The sequence below is a fragment of the Dermacentor variabilis genome, chromosome 3 (assembly GCF_050947875.1).
Source record: "Dermacentor variabilis isolate Ectoservices chromosome 3, ASM5094787v1, whole genome shotgun sequence".
NCBI lineage: Eukaryota > Metazoa > Arthropoda > Arachnida > Ixodida > Ixodidae > Dermacentor > Dermacentor variabilis.
The window spans coordinates 2774902-2798771 of NC_134570.1; the positions used below are offsets into that span (position 1 = coordinate 2774902).

Here is a 23870-nt window from a genome sequence, read left to right on the forward strand (position 1 = left end):
CAAAACGTCCGCTTAGGCAATTACTAACTTTTTATCTATTAAGTATTAGTGTTTTGCAGCTTACTGCGGATGCCCGCGAACAAAAAAATACCACATGAAATATCCGCTTGCGCGCCGTGATTGTAGCGTTTCCAAACTGTCAGCGTACAAACGAACATGGCACCTAGAAGGTCGTGCTGCAGCTTAAAAGGCAACAGGGCAGTGACGAAGGCGCGTTGGCTGTGCTATTTACGACAGCGATGTGCTTTCCTCGCGGCGGCCATGATAGCGATAAGCAGACGGCTTTTTTTGCAAAAGCTGAATGGATATGGAATAAGAGGTACGCCCCTTAATTTAATAAAAAGTTACCTGACTAAACAGTTTCAGTATACGGATATGCAGTACTCGAAGTCACAAATGGGCAAGTTAAATTACGGTGTCCCACAGGGTCTACACTTGGGCCAGTTCTATTCTTATTTTGTATAAGTGACATCGTAAACGTACCTCTAACACGGATATTATATTATATGCAGATGACACTAGCGTCTTTTTTTTCGGGTCAAGATGTGTTTAGCACAAGAAGCGAACTTTTGGCTTACCAAAATGTCGTCATGGCTGAGAACCAATAAGTTGGAATTAAACATTAAGAAAACAAAGTACATTATTTTTCAACCACGAAAACATTGTATTCTCCGCAATACGCAACTCACATTCCGAGGAGCTTTGATTGAGCACGTTCAGACTCAAAAGTTTCCAGGCGTTATCTCTCACGAAGTATGGATTTGTTCAGATCACATACATAATCTTCGCACCCACATATCGCTGTCCATTGGCATAATTGGTAAAATCAGGTGCCCACTGCCCCTTTGGGTGACAAAGTAACATTATTACACTTTATTTTACTCGTGCATAGTTTACTGCCTATTAATCTGGGGCGCAAGAACAAAAAGAAATACAGATAGTATACACAGGCTGCAAAAAACAATCTTGCGTATAATCATAATGTTCCGCGCCGAACTCCTTCTGCTCCACTTTTCCATGAGCACAGAATATTAAAATTCGAAAATATATTTTATAGAAAGCTAGCGACAGTCATCTACAATCAAATTAAATTGAACACAGATAAATTTAAGGATACTTACTCTCGGAAGACACGGGTATAGTCTTAGTAAAACCACCTATTACAGTGAAAGTATTCCGACCAACTATGTCAAGCAAAAACTAACACACATTATTCCTTGGTTTTTAAACTCTAACAGGATGGCCATGAGCACAGTGAATGAAAGCCAATGAGAAGCACATAAAAAGTTACATGCTTATCTACTCACGTTTCAAACTGGGGCATTTTTTTTCTCTCTTCCGTGTAAGAATTGCTTATCTTGTATACCTTTTTCGGAAATGTATGTGCCCTAAAATCGAGCTGTGAGAATTTATTTTCGATAAGGTCTTGATATCAAGTATCCTCTAGTTCAATGTAAGAACCACGGCTCAGTTTTTTTTTCACTGCACTTGCGTATTAGTGCACCAGGTTGAGTGCTCCGCAATATTTTGTTTTGTTTTTTTTTCGCTGCATTTACGTAATACATAGAGTGACACACTGAGTGCTGTGCAATATCGTTGTCTGGGCGGGTATTGGCGCATTGTCAGGCATTCAGCTGCCTTTTAACCACCCCTTCCCTCTGTACCACTGGATAAGATATGTATACTTGAATTGATGATGAAAAAAATCACTTCAAAGTCTTCCCCTTTGCCAAAGCCGACCACAGCACACTGTCCCGTCGCATTAACAGGCGTGCAGCGGTTATCGTCCGGACACAACATCTGTGACGATTTGTCTCAATCTGTCCGTGCTGCACACAATGCGCTCTGCGAGGCTTGGTTTAAAAGCAGCAGAATGTAGCACCCCGGCCGCTCAACCGGAAGACATACGTGCCTTTCCACCGAGCGACCGCCGCGCTTTATGTAACTCGTAATTGGTATCTCTCGGCAAAACTCAACAGGGAGGGCCTCACCGATGAGCGGCGCGCGGACCCACACGTTGAGACCGCAGACGAGTGCAAATCCGCCGAACACCAGCGGGAGTGGCTTGAGTCCGAAGTCGCCTATGAGAACCACGCCCGCCATCGGCATGCGCAGTCCGTTGCCGCTGCCCATGACGAGTGAGCCGACGATGAGCATCGGCAAGGTGGCCGTGGACGCCAGAATTTCAAGTCCAACCGTTTGCAGGACGAAGCCGAGCAGCATCACGCCGTCGGCGCTGAGAGCACCGGAGTCGAGCATTAAACCGGACACGCCGCGAAAAACGACGTCGCCGGCACTGAAAGCGTGCAGAAGGAACACAGCTCTGGTCGTCGCGACACCCTTGTCCTTCGCAAGGTCTACGGCTAGCGTCAAGTACAGTGACAGGGCCAAATACATGACGCAGAAGGACATCGAGTCAACCCAGAAACGAAGTGTGGCAAAGTTCTTAAGCGTGCCTTTGAAGACGCCTGAAGCCTTTGGCGTATTTTCTTCTGCACGACGAGTCGCGCTTTGCGGCTCTTCGCTGCGATCATGGAGAGCAACAAGTTCTTCAAGCCGAGGAGGCGTTGCGCCCGAAGCATTTTTTATATCCCACTTAGGCTCGACAGAATCCGGGCTGGCTATGGCGATGGCCGCCGGCAACGTGTTGAGGCAGATGGCGCCAAGCAGGAGAAACGTGCTGTACAGCCCGTACGTGGACAGGAGCAGCTCGACGAGGGGAGGGAACACAAACGTGTTGAATGCAGAAATGGTGAAGACAACGCTGTAGGCAGTGGCTCGTCGCTTCTCGAAGTGCTGCGCCAAGACAACCGTGAGCGCCGTCATTGTGCCCGAAATGCTGACACCTGGAAAAACGACCCAAGCTGGCACTACGTGAAAAACGAATTCTACACGTCAAGGATATAAGCGTAACAGAAGAATCGACACTTGGGCAAGCTGGCACTTTGGTTGAACACCTTGGAGGGGCTTTGCAAGAAAGGAGTGCTGCCTTTTGGTCGTCTTGCGCTGCCCCTTCACGATGTATAAGCGTAAAACATTTTTCGTCGAATGAAGAGCAGCAGACGAGTTAATTTCTTTTTAAGCCATCGCATGCGTGGTTTATCAGCTTGTTAGCAAACAAGTTGGCCCCGATTGCCACTGCAGTGACTTCAGCGTGTCAAATTATTTAGCTTCCGCTGTAACGCTCTGCCATTTCAATTCCTCCCGTCCATTTTCGTAGACCCTCGTGTGTTTCGATGTTCACCTTAAACAGCATTTGCTGGCACTGTTCTTGGACCATGTGCTGCACGCGGAATACAATGTCAGGACAGGCGTCCCGTACAGTGGCTAAAATTAGGAAAAGCCTCCCTCACAATAAAATTTTGTCACCTTTAAGGGTGTGAAAATTAGTTTCTTAGGCCAGAGCACTTATGGCGTTAATACAGGCGCCCTTACTCGAACACAATACGCTTGAGGAAGGGCGCTTTGCTCAACTCGGAGCCACATGAACAAAAAATGTCAGCCCGAGCTAGTCGTACTTTCAACATTCCACGAGTTGTTCATTCGAATTATCACATAAACAGACAAATTCATTCGTAAGTATCTTGTGCGAGAAATGCATGCAGGTGAATTCGAAACCAGGAATTCCACTTGGAAGCCGCACACTCTACCAACTGCGTCACACGGGAGCGACGTTGAAGCTCCTGAAATATTGGTGCCCATGCGTATAATTTCTCCAGAAACTCAAACTACTTCATTTCATCAAAAACCTTGTCTCAGGTCACATCTTGAATCACCGAAAATGCGTTCCTTGCGCTTGAAACCTAACATCCTTACAGCGGCGAGCACACTTTTCAAAGGTAGCGTAACGCGCTCGTGGTTCTTGAGAAACACCTTTCGTATACGCTGAGCACAACCACCTTGCGCAAGGCGCCTAAACGGTGCAACATCGAATATAGATTTTAGAAACCCATGTTCAATACCTCACGCATATAATTTCTGCTTTTCTTTCATAATGATCTCGCACAAACCCTTATTATGAGTGTTTTTACTAAAAGGAGTGCTGAAATGGTGTAATAATCGGTGCAAAGTAGATAAACGCCTTATCAGCATCCTTAAGGGCGTTCAATGCTTAGTTTGCATGGCAACAACACTTTCAGGACTACGGTGCCGCCTGCTGCCAGCGCCTGAATGTCGCGCGAAGTTGACGTGCTTGAACGTCTGCTTCAACACCGTCACAGACTTCGTTTTCTTTTTTCCCCATTTACTGCAGCGTAATTTCAGTTGGTTGCAGTAGTTTTACACAAGAGCACTTGTTCTTTTCTTTCCCTCTTGATTTTAAGGTTTTATACGCTCCATGAGAATATCCGGTGTTTCTCCTTGCTAGTTAGGGCCACATTTTGGTATACGCATATCGCTGAAATACAACGAAAGATAGCTTCTAATAAGCTCAGTCTTCGCTAAATCTCGGTGGAAAATTTTAAAGCATGCATATATATGCACCAAATAAGAATTGCGTTCGAAAGACTGAACAAGTCGAATTCGTGAAGCGAAGTGTGCGCGACTAATGCACAGCGACATACAGGGTTTTTTTTAGATGCACCAAATTTGTAAAGATTACAAGAAGATAAACCATGGTAACGTTATGTTTACGATTCGAGTGTGCAGACTGGCAGCTTCTAGACACAGAGCGATTTCCGCATTACGTGTGTAATTAATGAAGTTACGGTAATTAACTTTCTCATTATCAACAATAGGTGGCTGCAGCAAATAAGTACTTCGGGGTATTGGATCTTTCCATAGAATGCGGGAGTTGGCCGACGTTGAGGAGGATTTTGAGATGAAATTGAAGGTTTATTTACATTACATACAGTAATAACACGAAGTAATTAACAGTCATAAAGTCATTGATGGCCGGCAGCAAATCGGACGCTGCGGCCCGTGGCAACAAGCACGAAAGAAGTGAATGAGCGAATGCTTCTCTCTGCTCCCTGCCTCTTGCTTTTCACCCCTGTTACGTTTCGCCTCCGACGTGCGGTATAGCCGGCGTGGATGCAACGGATGCCGGGGCTTCGTTCACAGCGGCGGACATTTTGGCCAGTTCAGCGCTGTCCGAGCGCCTCCCGCTAAGCACGTCCAGGCATGTTTCAATGCCACGTGTCTTCGTGTGTGTGTGTGCATGTTGGTGCCCACGCTTGTTAAAGCGCGCAGCCGGGGAGAGAAGCTCCCCAACTGTGAAGCCAGGAGGTCTGACCGCCGCCGGCCCGGCGGAGACTTTTCGCGACGTGTTCCGTGCGCCGCCGTCACGTGCGCCTCTTCCGAGCCGTCCCTTCTTGCCCTCGACTCCGAGAGTATAAAAGCAGCTGCCCCCGTACGCCAGGAAGCTTCGATTTATTCAGTCGAGTAACGTGGTCTCCCGTTTCTCCACTTCGGTCGACCTGACTGGCCGCTCTTTTGCGATGCTAGAATAAACAAGTTGTTCTGTTAGCAGTCGACTCATCCTTTGCCAGGACCTTCGGATGCTTCCAGCAGTGCCCCAGGCCGCCAGGCCAATGCTACCCTTGGGGCTGGCGACCCATTTGCAACAACTGGTTGCCAGCGGTGAGATCGCGACAACGGAGGCCTGCAGCGAAGATACGCGGTCGACTGTATGCTGAGCAGCACAACGACCATCCGGGAGCAGTGCAACGAGCCCTGTGTGATGACTGGGTGCCTGCAGCGGAACGACTGCGCTGAATTCTTGGCTGCGAGGTTTGGTGAGTGCGGGACTTTCTTCTTCTGAGTTTTGCCAGGCTTTTGTTAGTGTCAGAAACAGAGCTGGTAATTGTGGTTGTCGTCGCTGCCGGGTTAGTTTGCGGCAAGACAATAGTAGGCAGTAGAGAAAGCAGCATTCAGAGCAGCCATGGATTGGAAGTCGTTGCGCAAACCGAAATTGCTGGAGCTTGCAAGAGAGTTGGGTCTGGATGTCTCAGACAAACCCAGAAAACCAGAACTGCTAAGGGCTATTCTTGAGTTAGAAGCTGAGGATGACGAACTGTCGGAATGCCTTGAGACCATTGAGGAGAGGGAGATGGCAAAAAGACAGGAACGCGAACGTAAAGAGCAAGAAGAGAAAGAGGAGCGTGAACGTAAAGAGCAAAAAGAGAAACAGGAGCGCGAACGAAAAGAACAGAAAGAGCAAGAGGAGCGCGAACGTAAAGAGCAAAAAGAGAAAGAGAAAGAGGAGCGCGACCGTCAACACGCTTTGGAAATGAAGCGTCTCGAGGTAGAGATGGAACGCCCTCGTAATTGAAGCCAGGCACACGGTGCAGGAAAACGAGTTTCGTTCAACATGACTGACCTAATGCGGCCGTTTAAGCTTGGAGATGACATTGGTTTGTTCCTGGTTAACTTTGAGCGAACATGCGAGAAGCAGGGGTTTTCTCGGGAAACGTGGCCACAGCGCTTGCTCACTTTGTTACCCGGCGAGGCGGCCGACGTAGTCGCTCGCTTGAAGAGAGAGGAGGCAGAGGATTTCGACCAAGTGAAATCGAGTCTGCTAAAAAAGTACAGGCTGTCAGCGGAGGCGTTCCGTCGGAAGTTTCGGGAAAATGAGAAAGGCAGAAGTGAGTCATATACAAAATTTGCCTACAGGCTTATGTCAAACATGCAGGAGTGGCTCAAAGAAGAGAAAGCGTTTGGTGACCACGAGAAAGTTCTGCAGTGTTTCGGGCTGGAACAGTTTTATAGTCGGTTACCTGAGAACGTGCGGTACTGGGTCTTGGATAGGCCAGACATTAGTACGGTGGCTGAAGCCGCCGAGCTAGCCGAGGAGTCTGTGACGCGTCGGGCTCGCGGAGCTAAGGACGGTCAAAAGGGTGAATTTGGCTCCAAGTTTGAGAGGCCGAAGTTCACGCCCATGAGAGCAAGGGGCGACACACGTAGTGCGGATGCGAGTGAAAGCAGTCCGACCGAACGTAAGGAGACGGCGGCAGCCGAAGCCGAACGCAGAAAGCGGTTCGAGACGAGCCAAGCGCGCGTGTGTTGTACGTGCCAGAAGCCGGGTCACTTTTCGGCACAGTGTCTAGAAACAAATACAAAAGTCGTGTTTTTGTCATTATGCAGCACTGACGAGAACATGAAGCTTCTCGAGCCTTACATGAGAGACATCCTCGTGAACAGGAAAGAGTGCCGAGTGCTTCGTGATTCCGCAGCTACAATGGATGTAGTTCACCCCTCTTACGTAGAACCCGATATGTTCACGGGCGAGTGCGCATGGATCAAGCAAGCCGTGGAAGCTCATAGCGTGTGTCTGCCCGTAGCAAAAGTGCTTATTGAAGGACCTTTCGGAGCACTTGAGACAGAGGCCGCAGTGTCATCTATGCTGCCCCCCCCCCCAGTACCGGTACCTATTTTCGAACAGGTCCGATCATCTCCTGCGTGAGAAGGGGCTTTTGTTTGGTGAGGCTAGCGTTCAGGCCTTAACCAGATCGAGAGTTCGGGAGCTCGCTGCAAAGGTGGTAGTTGCGGGGCCGACGTTGTCGAACAATGAGAAAGGGTCGGAGGCGCAGCAAGCTGATAATCAGAGCACGTCCGAACTGAATAAAATTGAGCCTGTAGCGTTGAAGGCACCAGATACTGGAGAGGAAATGCCCGACACGGGAAAGTTAGAGGAGCTATCTGCAGATTTGCTCATCGCGCCTACGTCAGATGGACTTAATAGGTTGCTAAAAGTCAGCCGGTCGGCTTTGATAGCCGAGCAAAAAAGGATGGCAGCCTAGAAAACATGCGCTGCAATGTCAAGGAAGGTATCGCCAAGAAAAATGCTCGTTTTGTGGAAAGAAGTGGGGTCCTGTACCGGAAGTATCTAGACCGCAGGGGAGTGGAGTTCGATTAGCTGCTCGTGCCTCAGTGCTACCGTCAGGATCTGTTGCGCTTGTTGCATGGGGGTTCGTGGTCCGGACACCTAGGAGTTAAGAAGACTAAGGACCGTCTCTTGCAAGAGTACTATTGGCCAGGATGTTTTCGTTACGTAGAACACTTTATGAGGACATGTGACACCTGTCAGCAGGTGGGCAAACCAGGCGACAAATCGAGGGTGCCGTTGAAGTTGGTACCTATCATTACGGAGCCTTTTAGACGGCTCGTTATTGATACAGTGCGACCTCTGCCGGTAACAACCACGGGATACAGACACATTTTGACTGTGATCTGCCCAGCGACAAAGTTCCCTGAAGCAGTGCCGCTTAAAGAACCCAGCTCTGTTGAAATAGTCAATGCACTACTGTCCATATTTGCGCGAGTTGGTTTTCCTGCGGAAATCTAGTCAGATCAGGGCACAGTGTTTACTAGCGCTTTGACGACAGCCTTTCTCGAAAGATGTGGGGTAAAGCTATTACACAGCTCAGTGTACCAGCCACAGTCGAATTCCGTTGAGAAGCACCACTCGGTCATGAAACGCGTGTTGAGAGCATTGTGTTTTGAACAACAAACTGACTGGGAGCTGTGTCTGACTGGGGTGATGTTTGCATTAAGGACCGCGCCGCATGCGGCTACGGGGTTTTAGACAGCTGAGCTGGTGTAAGGTCGGTCGCTGCGGTCTCCGCTTCGCATGCTTCGAGACTCGTGGGAAGGCAGGGGCGACGACCCAGTCGTGGTGGAGTACGTGCTTAGGCTCCTCGAACGCTTAAGAAGGGCACATGAGTTGTCAGGTGAAGCAATGGCAAAGGCCCAGCAGAGGGCCAATGTTTATTATGATCGGACAGCCAGGGCCCGTCGTTTTGAGGTGGGCGATGAGGTAATGATATTGCGCACATCGCTAAAAAACAAACTCGACGTGCAGTGGGAGGGCCCAGCACGGGTTGTTCAAAAACTGTCGGACGTTAACTACGTGGCGAGTCTGCCAGGAAAACGGAAACACAGCAAGTTTACCACTGTAATCTGCTCAAACCCTATAGACAACGGGAAGCAGTGGTGTGTATGATGGTAAACGTTCCCGAAGAGCTTCCGGTCGAGCTTCCGGGACTAGGCTCAGTGACGAACAGGGAAGACACCGATCAAGTCATTAGTGACTTAATAAGTAAAGCACCGCTGCCGCCTAAGCAGAAAACCGAACTACACCAGCTCTTACAAGAGTTTCAAGGTCAGTTCTCTGAGAGGCCTGGTAAGACTTCTGTCTTTACTCATGAAATAGAGCTTACCTCCCCAGAACCAGTACGATCTAAGGCGTACCGTGTGCCACCCCGCCAGTGCGATATTATGGAGGCTGAGGTAAAGAAAATGCTACAGCTCGGTGTTATTGAGGCGGGTGAGAGTGATTATATATCCCCTTGGATTTTAGTTGAGGTACCGGACAAGGAACCTCGTCCTTGCGTCGACTACCGCAGACTTAATTCCATCACTAAGGATCAAATTTATCCGATCCGTAACATCGAGCAGCGCCTTGAGAAATTTAGTAGCGCTCAGTTTATTTCCACCCTAGATCTTGTCAGGGGTTATTGGCAGGTTCCACTTACAGAAGAGGCTGGTAGGTATGCGGCGTTCATTTCACCAATGGGAACATTCCGTCCTAAAGTTTTGAGTTTTGGTTTGAAGAACGCGCCATACTGCTTTTCAAGCCTCATGGACAAAGTGTTGCGGGGACAGGAAGAATTCGCTTTACCGTATTTAGACGACGTAGCGATATTCTCCGCATCCTGGTCTGAGCATATGGCACACTTGCGGGCAGTGCTAACCCGCCTGCGCGAAGCGGGCTTGACAGTCAAGGCTCCCAAGTGCCAGTTAGCACAGGCCGAGGTTGTCTACCTCGGTCACGTGATTGGACGGGGTCGTCGCCGCCCCTCTGAAATAAAGGTGGCCGCTGTGCGAGACTTCCCGCAACCACGTACGAAGACCGATATTCGGTCGTTCTTAGGTGTCGCCGGCTACTATCAGAAATACATCCCCAGGTACTCTGATATCGCGGCTCCCCTGACGGATGCTCTAAGAAAAACAGAGCCCCAAACAGTCGTCCTGGACGAGACAAGGGAAAGAGCTTTTAGCGCCCTAAAGAGCGCCCTAACAAGCCAGCCTGTGCTACGATCGCCAGACTACACAAAAGGGTTCGTTGTTCAGTGCGATGCTAGTGAGCGAGGCATGGGCGTTGTACTGTGCCAACGGGAAAATGGAGAAGTGGAACACCCCGTCCTGTATGCTAGTCGTAAGCTGACCAGTCGTGAGCAGGCGTACAGCGCCACCGAGAAAGAGTGTGCGTGTCTCGTGTGGGCCGTTCAGAAATTGTCATGCTACCTAGCCGGCTCGAGGTTTATCATTGAGACGGATCGCTGCCCTCTCCTATGGCTGCAGACCATCTCTTCCGAAAATGGCCGCCTCCTGTGCTGGAGCCTCGCTTTGCCACAATATTCCTTTGAGGTGCGTTACAAAAAGGGGAGTCTCAACGGTAACGCCGATGGCTTAAGTCGAGGCCCCTAACGTGGGAATCAGCCTCAAAGTTGTTTGCTACTGATGTTTTTCTTCCTGAGGCAGGATTTTTAACATATTGCTTTTGTTTAGTGTTTCAAAGTCATGACGTGCTTTCTAGTGCAATTTTCCAATTTGTGGACGCGTTCTGAGTGCTGCTAGAGTACTGTAAGGAACTAGGCAGTAGTATAAAAGGGGAAAGAGCCTGGCATGGCTTAGTGAGGGTTGTGTCGTGCTTGCTGACTGAGCGGTTGAGTTTCGGCGTAGTTCTAACGCTTGCTGGGAACGAGAAAAAAAAGGCAACTCTCCCGAAGTCACCTTGCAGTGTCCTGTGTGAACCTGAACGTGAGAACGAGGCCTTCTCGGTGCGCTGCGCTCAAGAAATGCCGAGGGACGACCGACTTCGGTTATGAGCATCATCGAGCGACATCCCTCCGGACAGCGGATGCAGTCCACTGACCATCGGGATCTCCTTCTCCCGGCGGGGCGGTCTGTTACGTTTCGCCTCGGACGTGCGGTATAGCCGGTGCGGATGCAACGGACGCCGGGGCTTCGTTCACAGCGGCGAACATTTTGGCCAGTTCAGCGCTGTCCCAACGCCTCCCGCTAAGCACGTCCAGGCATGTTTCAATGCCACGTGTCTTCGTGTGTGTGTGTGCATGTTGGTGCCCACGCTTGTCAAAGCGCGCAGCCGGGGAGAGGAGCTCCCCAACTGTGAAGCGAGGAGGTCTGACCAGCGCCGGCCCGGCGGAGACTTGTCGCGACGTGTTCCGTGCGCCGCCGTCACGTGCGCCTCTTCCGAGCTGTTCCTTCTTGCCCTAGACTCCGAGAGTATAAAAGCAGCTGCCCCCGGACGCCAGAGAAGCTTCGATTTATTCAGTCGAGTAACGTCGTCTCCCGTTTCTCCACTTCGGTCGACCTACCGGCCGCTCTTTTGCGATGCTAGAATAAAGAAGTTGTTCTGTTACCAGTCGACTCATCCTTTGCCAGGACCTTCGGATGCTTCCAGCTTTGCCCCAGGCCGCCAGGCCAACGCTACCCTTGGGGCTTGCGACCCATTTGCAACACCCCTTCGGTGTGCCGGGGTCACGTCACTTTCGGCCAATCGTCGAGCCCACTCAGGTGTCATTTTCCTCAAACGGTAGGCGCCCGTGCAAGTGCCGTCACATTCGGCCAATGGGGACGCTCCAAGGTCTCCACTGTCGTACCGGTGACTTGTCACCAAGGCTGCCTCCTGGCCTGCAAGTGCCGTCACAATAGGCTCATGGGGGTTGCTCCAAGGGCTCCATTGTCCGAGGGGTGATTTGCCACGGCGTTGCCTCTTGATGTCGAAGCGCTCAGCGAGGGGGAGACAGGTTTTTTTTTTTCAGCGACCTTACAGAGCTGCAAAACAATTTCGCCCGGGACCCAGATTGTCTGGAACCGTGCTAGGCCCCCGTTGCACTTTCGGGAAGAGTCAAGCAGGGGGACAATACCTCAACGTGCGGTGCACGAGGTTGGGGGTCGCCAACTGGTCTGACAGGTCCGGGAATGTGTTAGACGCGCTTCTGCGCAGCTTAATTGGGTGCGACGGCGATGTGATGTGGTATGGTTAACTCGAGTGATGCCAGGAAAAGGGTCCGTATCTAACAGGGGCCCGTCCTCGACACTACCTATCCCAACGATTAAATTTTGAATAGCGGATTTCATGAGGGAGCTACGCATACAATTAGTTCCGCTTGGCAGGCTCCTTGAAACCGAAACTGGCTGGAAAAAGAGCGTCTGTGTCGTCGATGTCGCCGCCTGCCTTTCATGATGTCTCCGAGGTCACCGCCGGTCCTGCCCGCGAGCAGCTTGCGTTATCTCCTTGCTGTGTGCGGCGCTGGCCTGGCGCTTCAATGCCTGCCGCCCGCCAAATTTGCTTCGTCATTCCATTAGGCGCCACGTGTCCACTTCCACCGACGAAATGCCGTTTCAGCGGTCCAAGGGAATGACGAAGTAAATTTGGCGGCCCACCAGCATTGAAGCGCTAGGGCAACGCCGTACACAGCAAGGAGATAACGCAAGCTGCTTGCTGGTGGGGGTATCGGCGGGGACCTCGGAGACGTGACAAAAGGCGGGAGGGGGGGGCGACATCGACGACAAAGACGCTCGCTTTCCAGCCAGTTTCGATTTCAATAAGCCTGCCAAACGGAACTAATTGTTCGCGTAGCGCCTACATGAAAACCGCTATTTAAAATTTAATCGTTGGGATGGTAGTGTCGAGGACGGTCCCCAATGTACTCATTTCCTGTAGCCACTTATTGTTGATAATTAGAAAGTCAATTATCGTAACTTCGCTAATTACCCACGTAATACGGAAATTGCTCTGTGTGCAGAGGCTGCCAATCCGTACACTCGGATGGTAAGCATAACGTTACACTCTAAGAAGAAAAGGAGAAAATGGCGTATTGCGATTACTTCTTTAGGGGAGGAACTGATCTGCCATAACCATTCCTCCCATTCGGGGGTAAGTGCGACGGGATGAATTGTTACTCCCCATGCGGTTACTTCTTCGAGGGATGCTCTTCCAAGGAGTAACGGTCATTCTTGCCAATGTCCACAAAGGTGGAATTAATGAAATTAGGCATTTATAGCTTGATGAAAAAATTACTGAGCTAGTAAAGAAAAATGCCCAAGAGTAGGATTCGAACTCACGTCCTCTGGCTTACAAACCAGGTACTCTAACCACTTCACCAGTGCAGGTCCCTTTATTTTATTGCATGGAATTATGTGTCAAACCAATATTGTTACATTACATTTTAACATACATTAGAAACAAATTCACACACGGTACGCAGTCCAATGAAAGTTCAATATTCGGGCAAACAAACACAAGCGTCCAGACGCAATATCTATTGAGGTACGGGATCAAAGATAGCACCCACATTACGCACTTGCGCTGTCTCTTCTCGAAAGATAGACCTTGTCGAGCTACGTGGTTCAGCATGTCTGTCGATCATTCGGGTTCTCCATAATGAATGAATCCCTAAAAAGATAAACAAATCATATGGCGTATTATTGGCTGACGGCAGGTCGGTAGACAGCACAGGATATTGAGACATGGTTAGGCACCGCAACGCAGATGCGGCAATGTAAAAACGGCTCGGCTTTTCGTGTATGCTATGCGGGGAGAGTCTAACGTTGAGTGTACTTGCAACCATAAGCGACTGCGAAAAGAAACGAGCCCGAGCATTCTTAGGGTGATGAGGCACTACGCGATGTAGCGAGCTCAAGCAGGGCAACCAAGACGACGTAGAAGGCCACTGTCGCTTAGAGTGCCCCGCTTGAGCTACACATCGCTTCACTTAAGTTCGTAATCTCCTTGGAACGGAAGGAACTTAAGTACTATTGACCAAGAAAATCTAGCAGCCTATCAATGCTTAGCGCGTTTCATGTGTATCGCTCACTTGTGGTGCGCGCACTGAGGTCATGGCTCTTCACATTCCAGCTTTCAAATTTCATGAAAATTTTTCACGAAGAAGCAAAGTGTTGTTTTGCATGTAGTTCAATAGACATTGCAAGAACTTCCAACTATTCATGATTTACATACAATGCTGTCTTCGCCGCATCGCAGCACGACACGGACGAAAACAGCGGAGTGCACGGGGAGGAGCAACGGTCGTCGTTCGTCCTCCCGCTGCTCTCTTTCCGACCAGGGTCTAAACACTCCGAAATTTGCATACTGCACGCACATTCATGTGGTTAGCACTTTGAGGAACGAAAGCGCCCTGTTCAGGACTAACTGCCCAGTTACTCCCGTTTTCCCCGGGATTTTTCTTAGAGTGCACCGAGATTTATATTTTGCTAATTTGAAAAACTTGGTGCCGCTAAAAAAAGCACCCTGTATATCTTAAAGCTACGGCTTCTAGTTGGCTTGAGCAAGCGAAGGTATCTTCTCGCAGATGTTCGAAAAATAGCTATTGGTACGCGTTATTTATTTATTATTTTACCGTTTCGTTGACAACGTGCGCACATGACTGTATCGCACCGTTCTGCTAAGTCAGGTTGTTATCTTTGACCGCGTACGTATCACGAAATGCGGCTCCATTATCTGCATAACTTTATGCGGCAGGCATCATCCTCACTTACCATGCAGCGAAAATATTTTTCGCGGGGACAGGTCTTCTTAAAGTTTTACTGCCCCTCCCATGCAAGGCCTTCGGTAACAGCGCACGGCTGTACGAACCTGTGCAAGACGCCTATCGTGTGGCATATTCGTCTCTCGTTCGCATGAGCCACAGTGCATGATAATACGGATGAAGAAATTGCTGTTTTTTGTGTTCATTTGTTCTTTAGCGTAGCAGATCGACGCCCGAAGAGGAAAGAAATGTGAATCAGCGAAGTGAGATGGAAAGGAGTAATATTTTTTTTTTCGCGTTGTAAATTTGACGCAAGTTTATCTCATGTTTCGGATATGTAGAAATCAGGGTCGTTTTATTTGAGCTGTTAATGAATAAAAGAGTCTATTGGATAATTTTTTTCACTACAGCAAACGTTGACACAAACTCTAACCAGGCCACCTCATGAATGCTGACAGTCTTTTACAACGTGTTAACTTACTCACAAAAAAATTTCGAGTAGCGATCTTTAATCCATTCAGGTTATCGAAAACATTTCTCACCAGTTTACCTTTGCAATTATTTGGTCTCATCGCTGTGTTCTAAATGAACCATCCGATGAAAACCAGAACAAATCGTCGCTTTGGCTGGATATAATCAACGGGAAGCGTAATAAAGATATAAATGTCTCGGGCAAATATTTGGCGTTCAAGTACGGCAGTTAGTAGGAACAACATTTATGAAGAATCCAAATAATATCATCATCATAGTCATCATCAGCCTATCTGTATATACACTGCGTGGCCAATGCCTCTCCGAGCAATCTCCAATTTCGCTAGCTGATTTCAACTTGCACCTGCGAATTTCCTCATTTGATTACCTCACCTGATTTTCTGCCGTCCTCGACTGCGTTTCCGTTCCATTGCCACCGATTCTGCAACTCGAATGGTCCACTGGTTATCTGTCCTGCGCATTACATGGCCTGCCCAGCTCCACTTCTTTGTCTCTTATTCGAGACAAGGCATACCTCCTAAATCGCAGGATCAAATAACCGCGCGCACTCTCGCCCGAGAGGATTGCTGTCACGTAATTCTACTTCCGATGCAAGAACGATTGCAGCGCCTTCACTTCCAGTGGTGGCCCTAGCGCTGAATAGTCTTTTGATACTGCTTTACTGAGCACGAAAATACTCTGTCACGCAGAGCATCATTCGCGGCCAGCAGTGACTGGGCGGCGTCGCACCGTTTCTGCAGAGCATTGAGCGCGCACTCGGCTAACGGCGCTGCGTTGTTTTTCTAGCGGTTTCGCGCGCGTTCTTTCTGCCTTGAGCCCAGAAGCTAGGATGTCCCTCGTAAGCTTGACGAACAATGCCTAAGGCCTGTCGTGTGCAACAGAGGGGCGAAAGGCGCATGCGCACTAGTGGAAAAATGCGCGTGGCACGCCGGCGGCGGCAAAAGGCACCTGCGACAGAGATGTCACGCCAACTCGCGGAAATCACGTGACAGCATGAAAATCTCCCCTCCTCTCTTACTCTGTGCGTGATGTCGCGTGCTTTTTCCTGCGTCTGCTGCCAGATCTGCTCCTGTGTTTACGTTCTTCGTTCTTAACACGAGTTATATCTTATAAAGATGACGACGTCGTTGCCACTAATAATAATGATGTTGGTGTGCTCCCTTCTGTCTCCAAAAACCTTTTCATCAGGACGTCCCTATTTACTCATTATTGTGAAGAACGCTCGCAAGCCATGACAATCAAAACAGGCGCGGGCGAGACCAAACCAAGCAAGCCAAAACAAGCACGAGCGTCAGCTGACGTGAGCAAACGATAGTACGAAACGAACGCTCCGGCTGATACTACATACGAGTAAGAATCGAGCGCTCGGGCGGGTTCGCATGAAGCGCATGTAGCCAGGCTCCCCTGCGCATGTAGGCCACCTTCATAGATCTCCGGCGTGGAAAGCCGCGAGAAATCGTTCCACTGCCGATTCCTCTGGCGCGAGAAAGCTGAGGCAGCTTTCGCGGCGGGAAGTTTTTCCGCTAGTGCGCATGCGCCTGAGCGAAACGAGCCGCGAACCTCCGTGCAGTGACTCGCTGGTTGGCAACATCGCGCAGACAACGTGATTACCGCAGCACCTGTCCCAACTAAGGTCAGCCAAGCTGTTAAAAAAGAACAAAGGAAAGGCGCGAGATACAGTTATGAGGCCTGTCTTCAGACCGCGTTTTCTAGTTTCTTTCAGCTTGGGTCACGTTAGCTGGGACACCTTGCGTTTATTCTCTCTTAAAGCGGGCTGAAACGTACGCGCCTCCGACGTTGCAATGCACGATTGTAATTTTTTGCATGCCACTCAGATCGAGCGTCAAACAATGTTCAGCGAATGCTGAAGTGTTCGTGCACCCACTGCCTACTGATCCGAATTGCGAAATAAGAAATTAAGACGGAACTGCTTTTGTAGTTCAGTTCTGGCTATGGCCATTTGAAGAGTTGTACGGTGCGCGCACGTTGCAGAGCCAGCATCGGTGCGTCGCCATTGTCCGTTGAAGGTTTCCGGTGCTAGGTGCCTCGGCTTCCATAAACGAAATAGGGTTACGTATACTAGTACCTCTGTATCTATTCTTCACGGCCTATATAGGGGAGGCTGATATACTCTGATGCTGACAAGTCTGTTTGCCTTGCCTCCTATGTCGAGCGGTCAACAAATGACAGCCTCCACAATACGGCAACCCGCTTGGCTCAGTTATGCCAGTATGCTGCAGGCATCTACATTTTCAAAGAAAGCTATACGCGCTAACTGAACGCGCTTATACGCCCGTGCAGTTTCATTTACCAATATTTCATGGAGCTCACTGCATCCAGAATGAAGAATTCTCAATAAAATTAAATGATTAAGTAAGCCAACCATCACGCGAAGAGCTCACGTAAACCAGGAAAGCTAGCATGGCCGCAGACGGCCGATAGTTCGAGAAGGAGTCCGCTTTTAGCACACCTGGCCACCGGCGGCACAAATCTCACGGGCCATTCATTCGGAGAACGTGTGTAAGCTCACGAGGTGCGCATGTGCTAGTTACTACGACGACGATCACCCGGGAAACTATACAGAGCCGATCGGGGGTCGATGGATTCGGCTGCTTCTCGAGTGTGACTATAAATACTTATCAGGCTCGACGTCTCCATCACTTCTTTCGGGCCGACCCGTGATAGACGGTGGCCCAAACGTGATAAAGAAACGCTACACAAATTCTGAGAACTGTCTACTTATGAGTAAGCAGTATTCGACTCGGCTGCTGCTTGGCTTTTCCTTAGTTGTTTAGTTTGCTTACGCAGGTCTAGCCGTCGCTAGAGATCATCGATTATTACACTATTATAACTATTACATGTGTTAACTTGACCAGTTACATATGCATTTATTCGCAGATACATCATATCAACGGAGCCAAAACGTCGTCACAACCGGTATTTTGTTTTAGCGCGCAGCTCTTAGGCGCCCGTTCCTGCGGCGATCGTCAGCGTTGTCCCGCGGCGTAACCCAGCGAACGAGTGAAGGATGAAAGAGCGAACACGGGGCGCAGCGGGAGATGAAAGTCGCGAGCACAAAGGCGGAGAGGAGGGTGCAGCGGAACCATGAGGCGGGAAGCGGAGGACGGTATGGCGCTAGGGAGAGAAGAAATTATGCAGATGCCAAGCACTGTGGGAATGAATGTAAGCGAAGATTTCTGTGCTGCTCGCTTTGACTGACGATAATTAACAGTGATGTTGACGGCGAATGTTTCATTGCTTCCACGTTTTGCCAATACGAGAGTGGTGAGTTGATGTTTAACGTTACTTTGCGCGCACCACTGCTGCCTGTCGGCGTATAGTACACAAAACACGAGAGGTAATGACAATGGTCCACCATCTCGGAGGGTATGAAATATGGCGCACAACAACGCCTCAAGAAAACACCTCTCCCTGTGTGTTCCATGTACCACGCAGACAAACAGCAGTGGCGCATGCAAGGTAACATTTAACATCAACTCACCACTTTCGTGTTACACTAAACGTTAAAGAAATTAGGCTTTCTCCGTCAACGTCACCGTTAATTGTCGCCAGTCAAATAAACCAGCACAGAAAGCTTCGCTTACATCGATTCCCACAGCGCATGGGATCTGCATGATTCGCGCGGGCCGCTATCTTGAAAGCAACCTGCGATGGGGACAGTTAGCGCCGACTTATGATAGCAGCGCGCGCTGTGTTCTTTCCGCTTAGGTTGCATTGGAGAGAGGCGCGCGAGCTCCTATCTTGAAAGCGATCTGCGATGGGGACAGTTAGCGCCGACTTCTGATAGCAGCGCTAGCTGTGTTCACGCCGCTTAATTTGCCTTGGAAAGAGACACGTGGGCCGCTACCTTAAAAGCAACCTGCGATGGCGACAGCTGGCGCCGACTTCTGATAGCAGCGCGCGCTGTGTTCCTTCCGCTTAGGTTGCATTCGAGGGAGACGCGCGGGCTCCTGTCTTGAAAGCGCTCATCGATGGGGACAGTTAGCGCCGACTTCTGATATCAGCGCGCGCTGTGTTCTCGCCGCGTAGTTTGCATTGGAGAGAGACGCGCGGACTCCTTTCGAAAGCGATCTGCGATGGGGACAGTTAGCGCCAACTTGTATTACCAGAGCGCTCTGTGTTGTCGCCGCTTAGTTTGCATTGGAGAGAGACGCGCGCAATCCTATCTTGAAAGCGCTCTGCGATGGGGACAGTTAGCGCCGACTTCTATTACCAGCGCGCGCTGTGTTCTCGCCGCATTGTTTGCATTGGAAAGAGACGCGAGGGCTCATATCTTGAAAGCGAGCTGCGATAGGTACATTTAGCGCTGACTTCTGATAGCAGCGCGCGCTGTGTTCTCGCCGGTTAGGTTGCATTCGAGAGAGACGCGCGGGCTCCTGTCTTGAATGCCATCTGCGATGGGGACAGTTAGCGCCGACTTTTGATAGCAGCGCTCGCTTTGTTCACGGCGCCTAATTTGCATTGGAGGGAGACGCGGGGGCTCCTGTCTGGAAAGCGAACTGCGATGGCAACTGTCAGCGCTGACTTCTGATAGCAGCGCGAGCTGTGTTCTCGCCGCTTAGTTTGGATTGGAGAGAGACGCGCGGGCTCTATCTTGAAAGCGATCTGCGATGGGGACAGTTAGCGCCGACTTCTAATAGCACCGCGCGCTGTGTTCTCGCCTCTTAGTTTGCAGTGGAGAGAGACGCGGGGGCTGCTGTCTTGAAAGCGATCTGCGATGGGCACAGTTAGCGCTGACTTCTGATAGCAGCGCGCGCTGTGTTCTCGCCGCTTAGTTTGGATTGGAGAGAGACGCGCGGCGCTCCTATCTTGAAAGCGATCTGTGATGGAACCAGTTAGCGCCGACTTCTATTACCAGCGCGCAATGTGTTCTCGCCGCATAGTTTGCATTGGAGAAAGACGCGCGGGCTCCTATCTTGAAAACGATCTGCGATTCGGACAGTTAGCGCTGACTTCTGATGGCAGCGCGCGCTGTGTTCTCACCCCATACTTTACATTGGAGAGAAACGCGCGGGCTCGTATCTTGAAAGCGATCTGCGATGGGGACAGTTAGCGCCGACTTTTGATAGCAGTGCACGCTGTGTTCTTGCCGCTTAGTTTCCGTTGGAGAGAGACGCGCGGGCTCCTGTCCTGAAAGCGATCTGCAGTGGGGACAGTTAGCGCCGACTTCTAATAGCAGCGCGCGCTGTGTTCTCGCCGCTTAGGCTGCGTTAAAGAGAGACGCGCTAGCCCCTATCTTGAAAGCAATCTGCGATGGGGAGAGTTAGCGCCGACTTCTGATAGCAGCGCGCGCTGTGTTGTCGCCGCTTGGTTTGCATTGGAGAGAGACGCGCGGGCTCCTATCTTGAAAGCGATCTGCGATGGGGACAGTTGGCGCCGACTTCTGATAACAGCGCGCGCTGTGTTCTTTCCGCTTAAGTTGCATTGGAGAGAGACGCGCGGCCTCCTATAGAAAGCGATCTGCGATGGGCACAGTTAGCGCCGAGTTCTAATAGCAGCGCGCGCTTGTTTCACGCCGCTTAGGTTGCGTTCGAGAGAGACGCGCGGTCTCTTATCTTGAAAGCGATCTGCGACGGGGACAGTTAGCGCCGACTTTTGAATGCAGCGCGCGCTGTGTTCTTTCCGCTTAGGTTGCATTCGTGAGGGCCGCGCGGGCTCTTATCTTAAAGCCATCTGCGATGGGGACAGTTAGCGCCGACTTTTGATAGCAGCGCTCGCCGTGTTCACGCCGCTTAATTTGCTTTGGAAGGAGACGCGCGGGCCGCTATCTTGAAAGCAACCTGCGATGGCGACAGTTGGCGCCGACTTCTGATAGCAGCTTGCGCTGTGTTCCTTCCGCTTAGGTTGCATTCGCGGGAGACGCGCGGGCTCCTATCTTGAAAGCGCTAAGCGATGGGGACAGTTAGCGCCGACTTCTGATATCAGCGCGCGCTGTGTTCTTTCCGCTTAGGATGCATTGGAGAGAGGCGCGCGAGCTCCTATCTTGAAAGCGATCTGCGATGGGGACAGTTAGCGCCGACTTCTGATAGCAGCGCTAGCTGTGTTCACGCCGCTTAATTTGCATTGGAAAGAGATGCGTGGGCCGCTATCTTAAAAGCAATCTGCGATGGCGACAGTTGGCGCCGACTTCTGATAGCAGCTTGCGCTGTGTTCCTTCCGCTTAGGTTGCATTCGCGGGAGACGCGCGGGCTCCTATCTTGAAAGCGCTAAGCGATGGGGACAGTTAGCGCCGACTTCTGATATCAGCGCGCGCTGTGTTCTCGCCGCGTAGTTTGCATTGGAGAGAGACACGCGGACTCCTTTCGAAAGCGATCTGCGATGGGGACAGTTAGCGCCAACTTCTAGTTACCAGCGCGCCCTGTGTTCTCGCCGCTTAGTTTGCATTGGAGAGATACGCGCGCCATCCTATCTTAAAAGCGATCTGCGATGGGGACAGTTAGCGCCGACTTCTTTTACCAGTGCGCGCTGTGTTCTCGCCGCATTGTTTGCATTGGAGAGAGACGCGCGGGCTCCTATCTTGAAAGCGAGCTGCGATGGGGACAGTAAGCGCCGACTTTTGATAGCAGCGCTCGCTGTGTTCACGCCGTTTAATTTGCATTGGAAAGAGACGCGCGGGCCGCAATCTTGAAAGCGATCTGTGATGGGGACCGTTAGCGCCGACTTCTGATAGCAGCGCGCGCTGTGTTCTCGCCGGTTAGGTTGCATTCGAGAGAGACGCGCGGGCTCCTCTCTTGAAAGCCATCTGCGATGGGGACAGTTAGCGCCGACGTTTGATAGCAGCGCTCGCTTTGATCACGGCGCCTAATTTGCATTGAAGGGAGACGCGTGGGCTCCTGTCTGGAAAGCGATCTGCGATGGCGACAGTTGGCGGCGACTTCTATTTCCAGCGCGCGCTGTGTTCTCGCCGCTTAGTTTGTATTGGAGAGAGACGCGCGGGCTCCTATCTTGAAAGCGATGTGCGATGGGGGCCGTTAGCGCCGACTTCTGATAGCAGCGCGCGCTGTGTTCTTGCCGCTTAGGTTGCGTTAAAGAGAGACGCGCTAGCCCCTATCTTGAAAGCGATCTGCGATGGGGGACAGTTAGCGCCGACTTTTGATAGCAGCGCGCGCTGTGTTCACGCCGCTTACGTTGCATTCGAGAGAGACGCGCGGGCTCTTATCTAGAAAGCGATCTGCGATGGGGACAGTTAGCGCCGACTTTTGATAGCTGCACGCGCTGTCTTCCTTCCGCTTAGGTTGCATTCGAGAGAGACGCGCGGGCCCCTATCTTGAAAGCAATCTGCGATCGCGACAGTTGCCGCCGACTTCTAATAGCAGCGCGCGCTCTGTTCTCGCCGCTTAGTATGTATTGGAGAGAGACGCGCGGGCTCCTGTCTTGAAAGCGATCTTCATTACATTCAGGCACCAGTGATGTCGGCCTTGGTGCAGCTTTCGCGCAAGGATAGTCCGGCTTCCCTGAGTATGTTTTGGTCTATGTAAACCGCGCCCTTACCAAGGTGGAAGCGATCTACTCGGTGATCGTAAAAGAGTGCCTAGCAATTGTGTGGGCTTCAGGAAAATTTCGTCCCATTTCTACAGCAGACCTTTCGATGTTGCAACACACGATCACGCCCTGTGCGTGTGGGCTTCCCTAGCAGGTCCCTCTGGTCGCCTTGGTCGTTGGGTTCTTCGTATACAAGGATTCGACATTCGTGTCGTTTACGGATCTGGACACAGGCATTCAGGCTGGGATGAGATCTTTCGATCGCCCATGAAATCCGACGTATGGCCACCTATAGCGGTCGACATTTACTTGGATGCTCTCACCATTGAAGATATGCCTTCAGAACAGTACAAATACCCATGGATCGCATCCCTGTTAAAGTTCTCTGCACCTCTCCACTCGCTGGACAACCCCGTGCCCTTCGCCATCAAGTCATGCATTTCTGAATACGCAATGCACTTTTATACCACCGCAACTACCAGGAGGGCGGACGTAAATGGCTTCAGTCACACCCAAACTCTTACGATCCATTGTTTGTGCATACTTGCATGGTGACCCGCAACATCCTCAGGCTGGCGGGCTGGAAACGCATTAGCGGCTCCGCCTGCGCCACTACTGGCCTGGGATATAGACATTTGTCCGTAAATATATGCGGCCCTGTCTCGCATGCAAATAACTGAAGACGTTTCACTATACAACCGCTCAGCTGCAGCCATTATCCTGACCTGCCCGCCATTTTGAAGGCATTGCAATCGACCGTTATGGACCGCTTCCCTGCTCTCCTGCTGGCAGTGGCTGGATAATTGTCGCGGTAGACCATCCGACGCGTTACTACCTCCTCTCTCTCTCTCTCTCTCTCTAATCTGTGGGCTAATGTTTCCGCTGACAATAGTGCTCCCACTGTAGAGTGACAGGTTTTGTAGGTCTTGTCAGTTTTGCAACTACATCTTAGCCCAATGAACAAGTGGTGCTATTCTGTACAGTTTTAAGGTGCTGATCCTTGCAATGAATGCTAAACATTTCTGACTAGAAATTGCGCCACATTATAAGAGCTTTGAATGGTTTGTACATACGTTACTTAGGGTCTTAAATGACCTGACACTAAACGAATTTACAAATCTCGCTCAATGAATTGCGTTACTAAATTAAAGGGCTACGTTGCACATATATTGACTAGAAGGTATCGTACCTTGCTCTTCAGAGGTCTTTTAGGGAAAACATTTTTAAGACTTCTACAAATCGCCTCGCAATTTTTCTTACCCCCATTTTCAATATGGCTACGAAAGTTATCGCGAAACGTCTTATAGCTTTTAAAACGGCTACAAGATGTCTTGCAAGACGTTTTATGTAGTTTATTTG

At 50.5% G+C, this 23870-nt stretch overlaps 1 protein-coding gene across 1 annotated transcript in view; it reads right to left on the minus strand.

Moving 5' to 3' along the window:
* The window catches only part of LOC142575083 (monocarboxylate transporter 12-B-like), a 180700-nt gene that overhangs the window by 16765 nt on the left and 140065 nt on the right, over positions 1-23870 (minus strand). The window contains exon 4 of the mRNA XM_075684065.1: positions 1992-2846. Within this exon, the coding sequence (XP_075540180.1) occupies positions 1992-2846 (855 nt within the window). The remainder of the gene's footprint in view (positions 1-1991; positions 2847-23870) is intronic.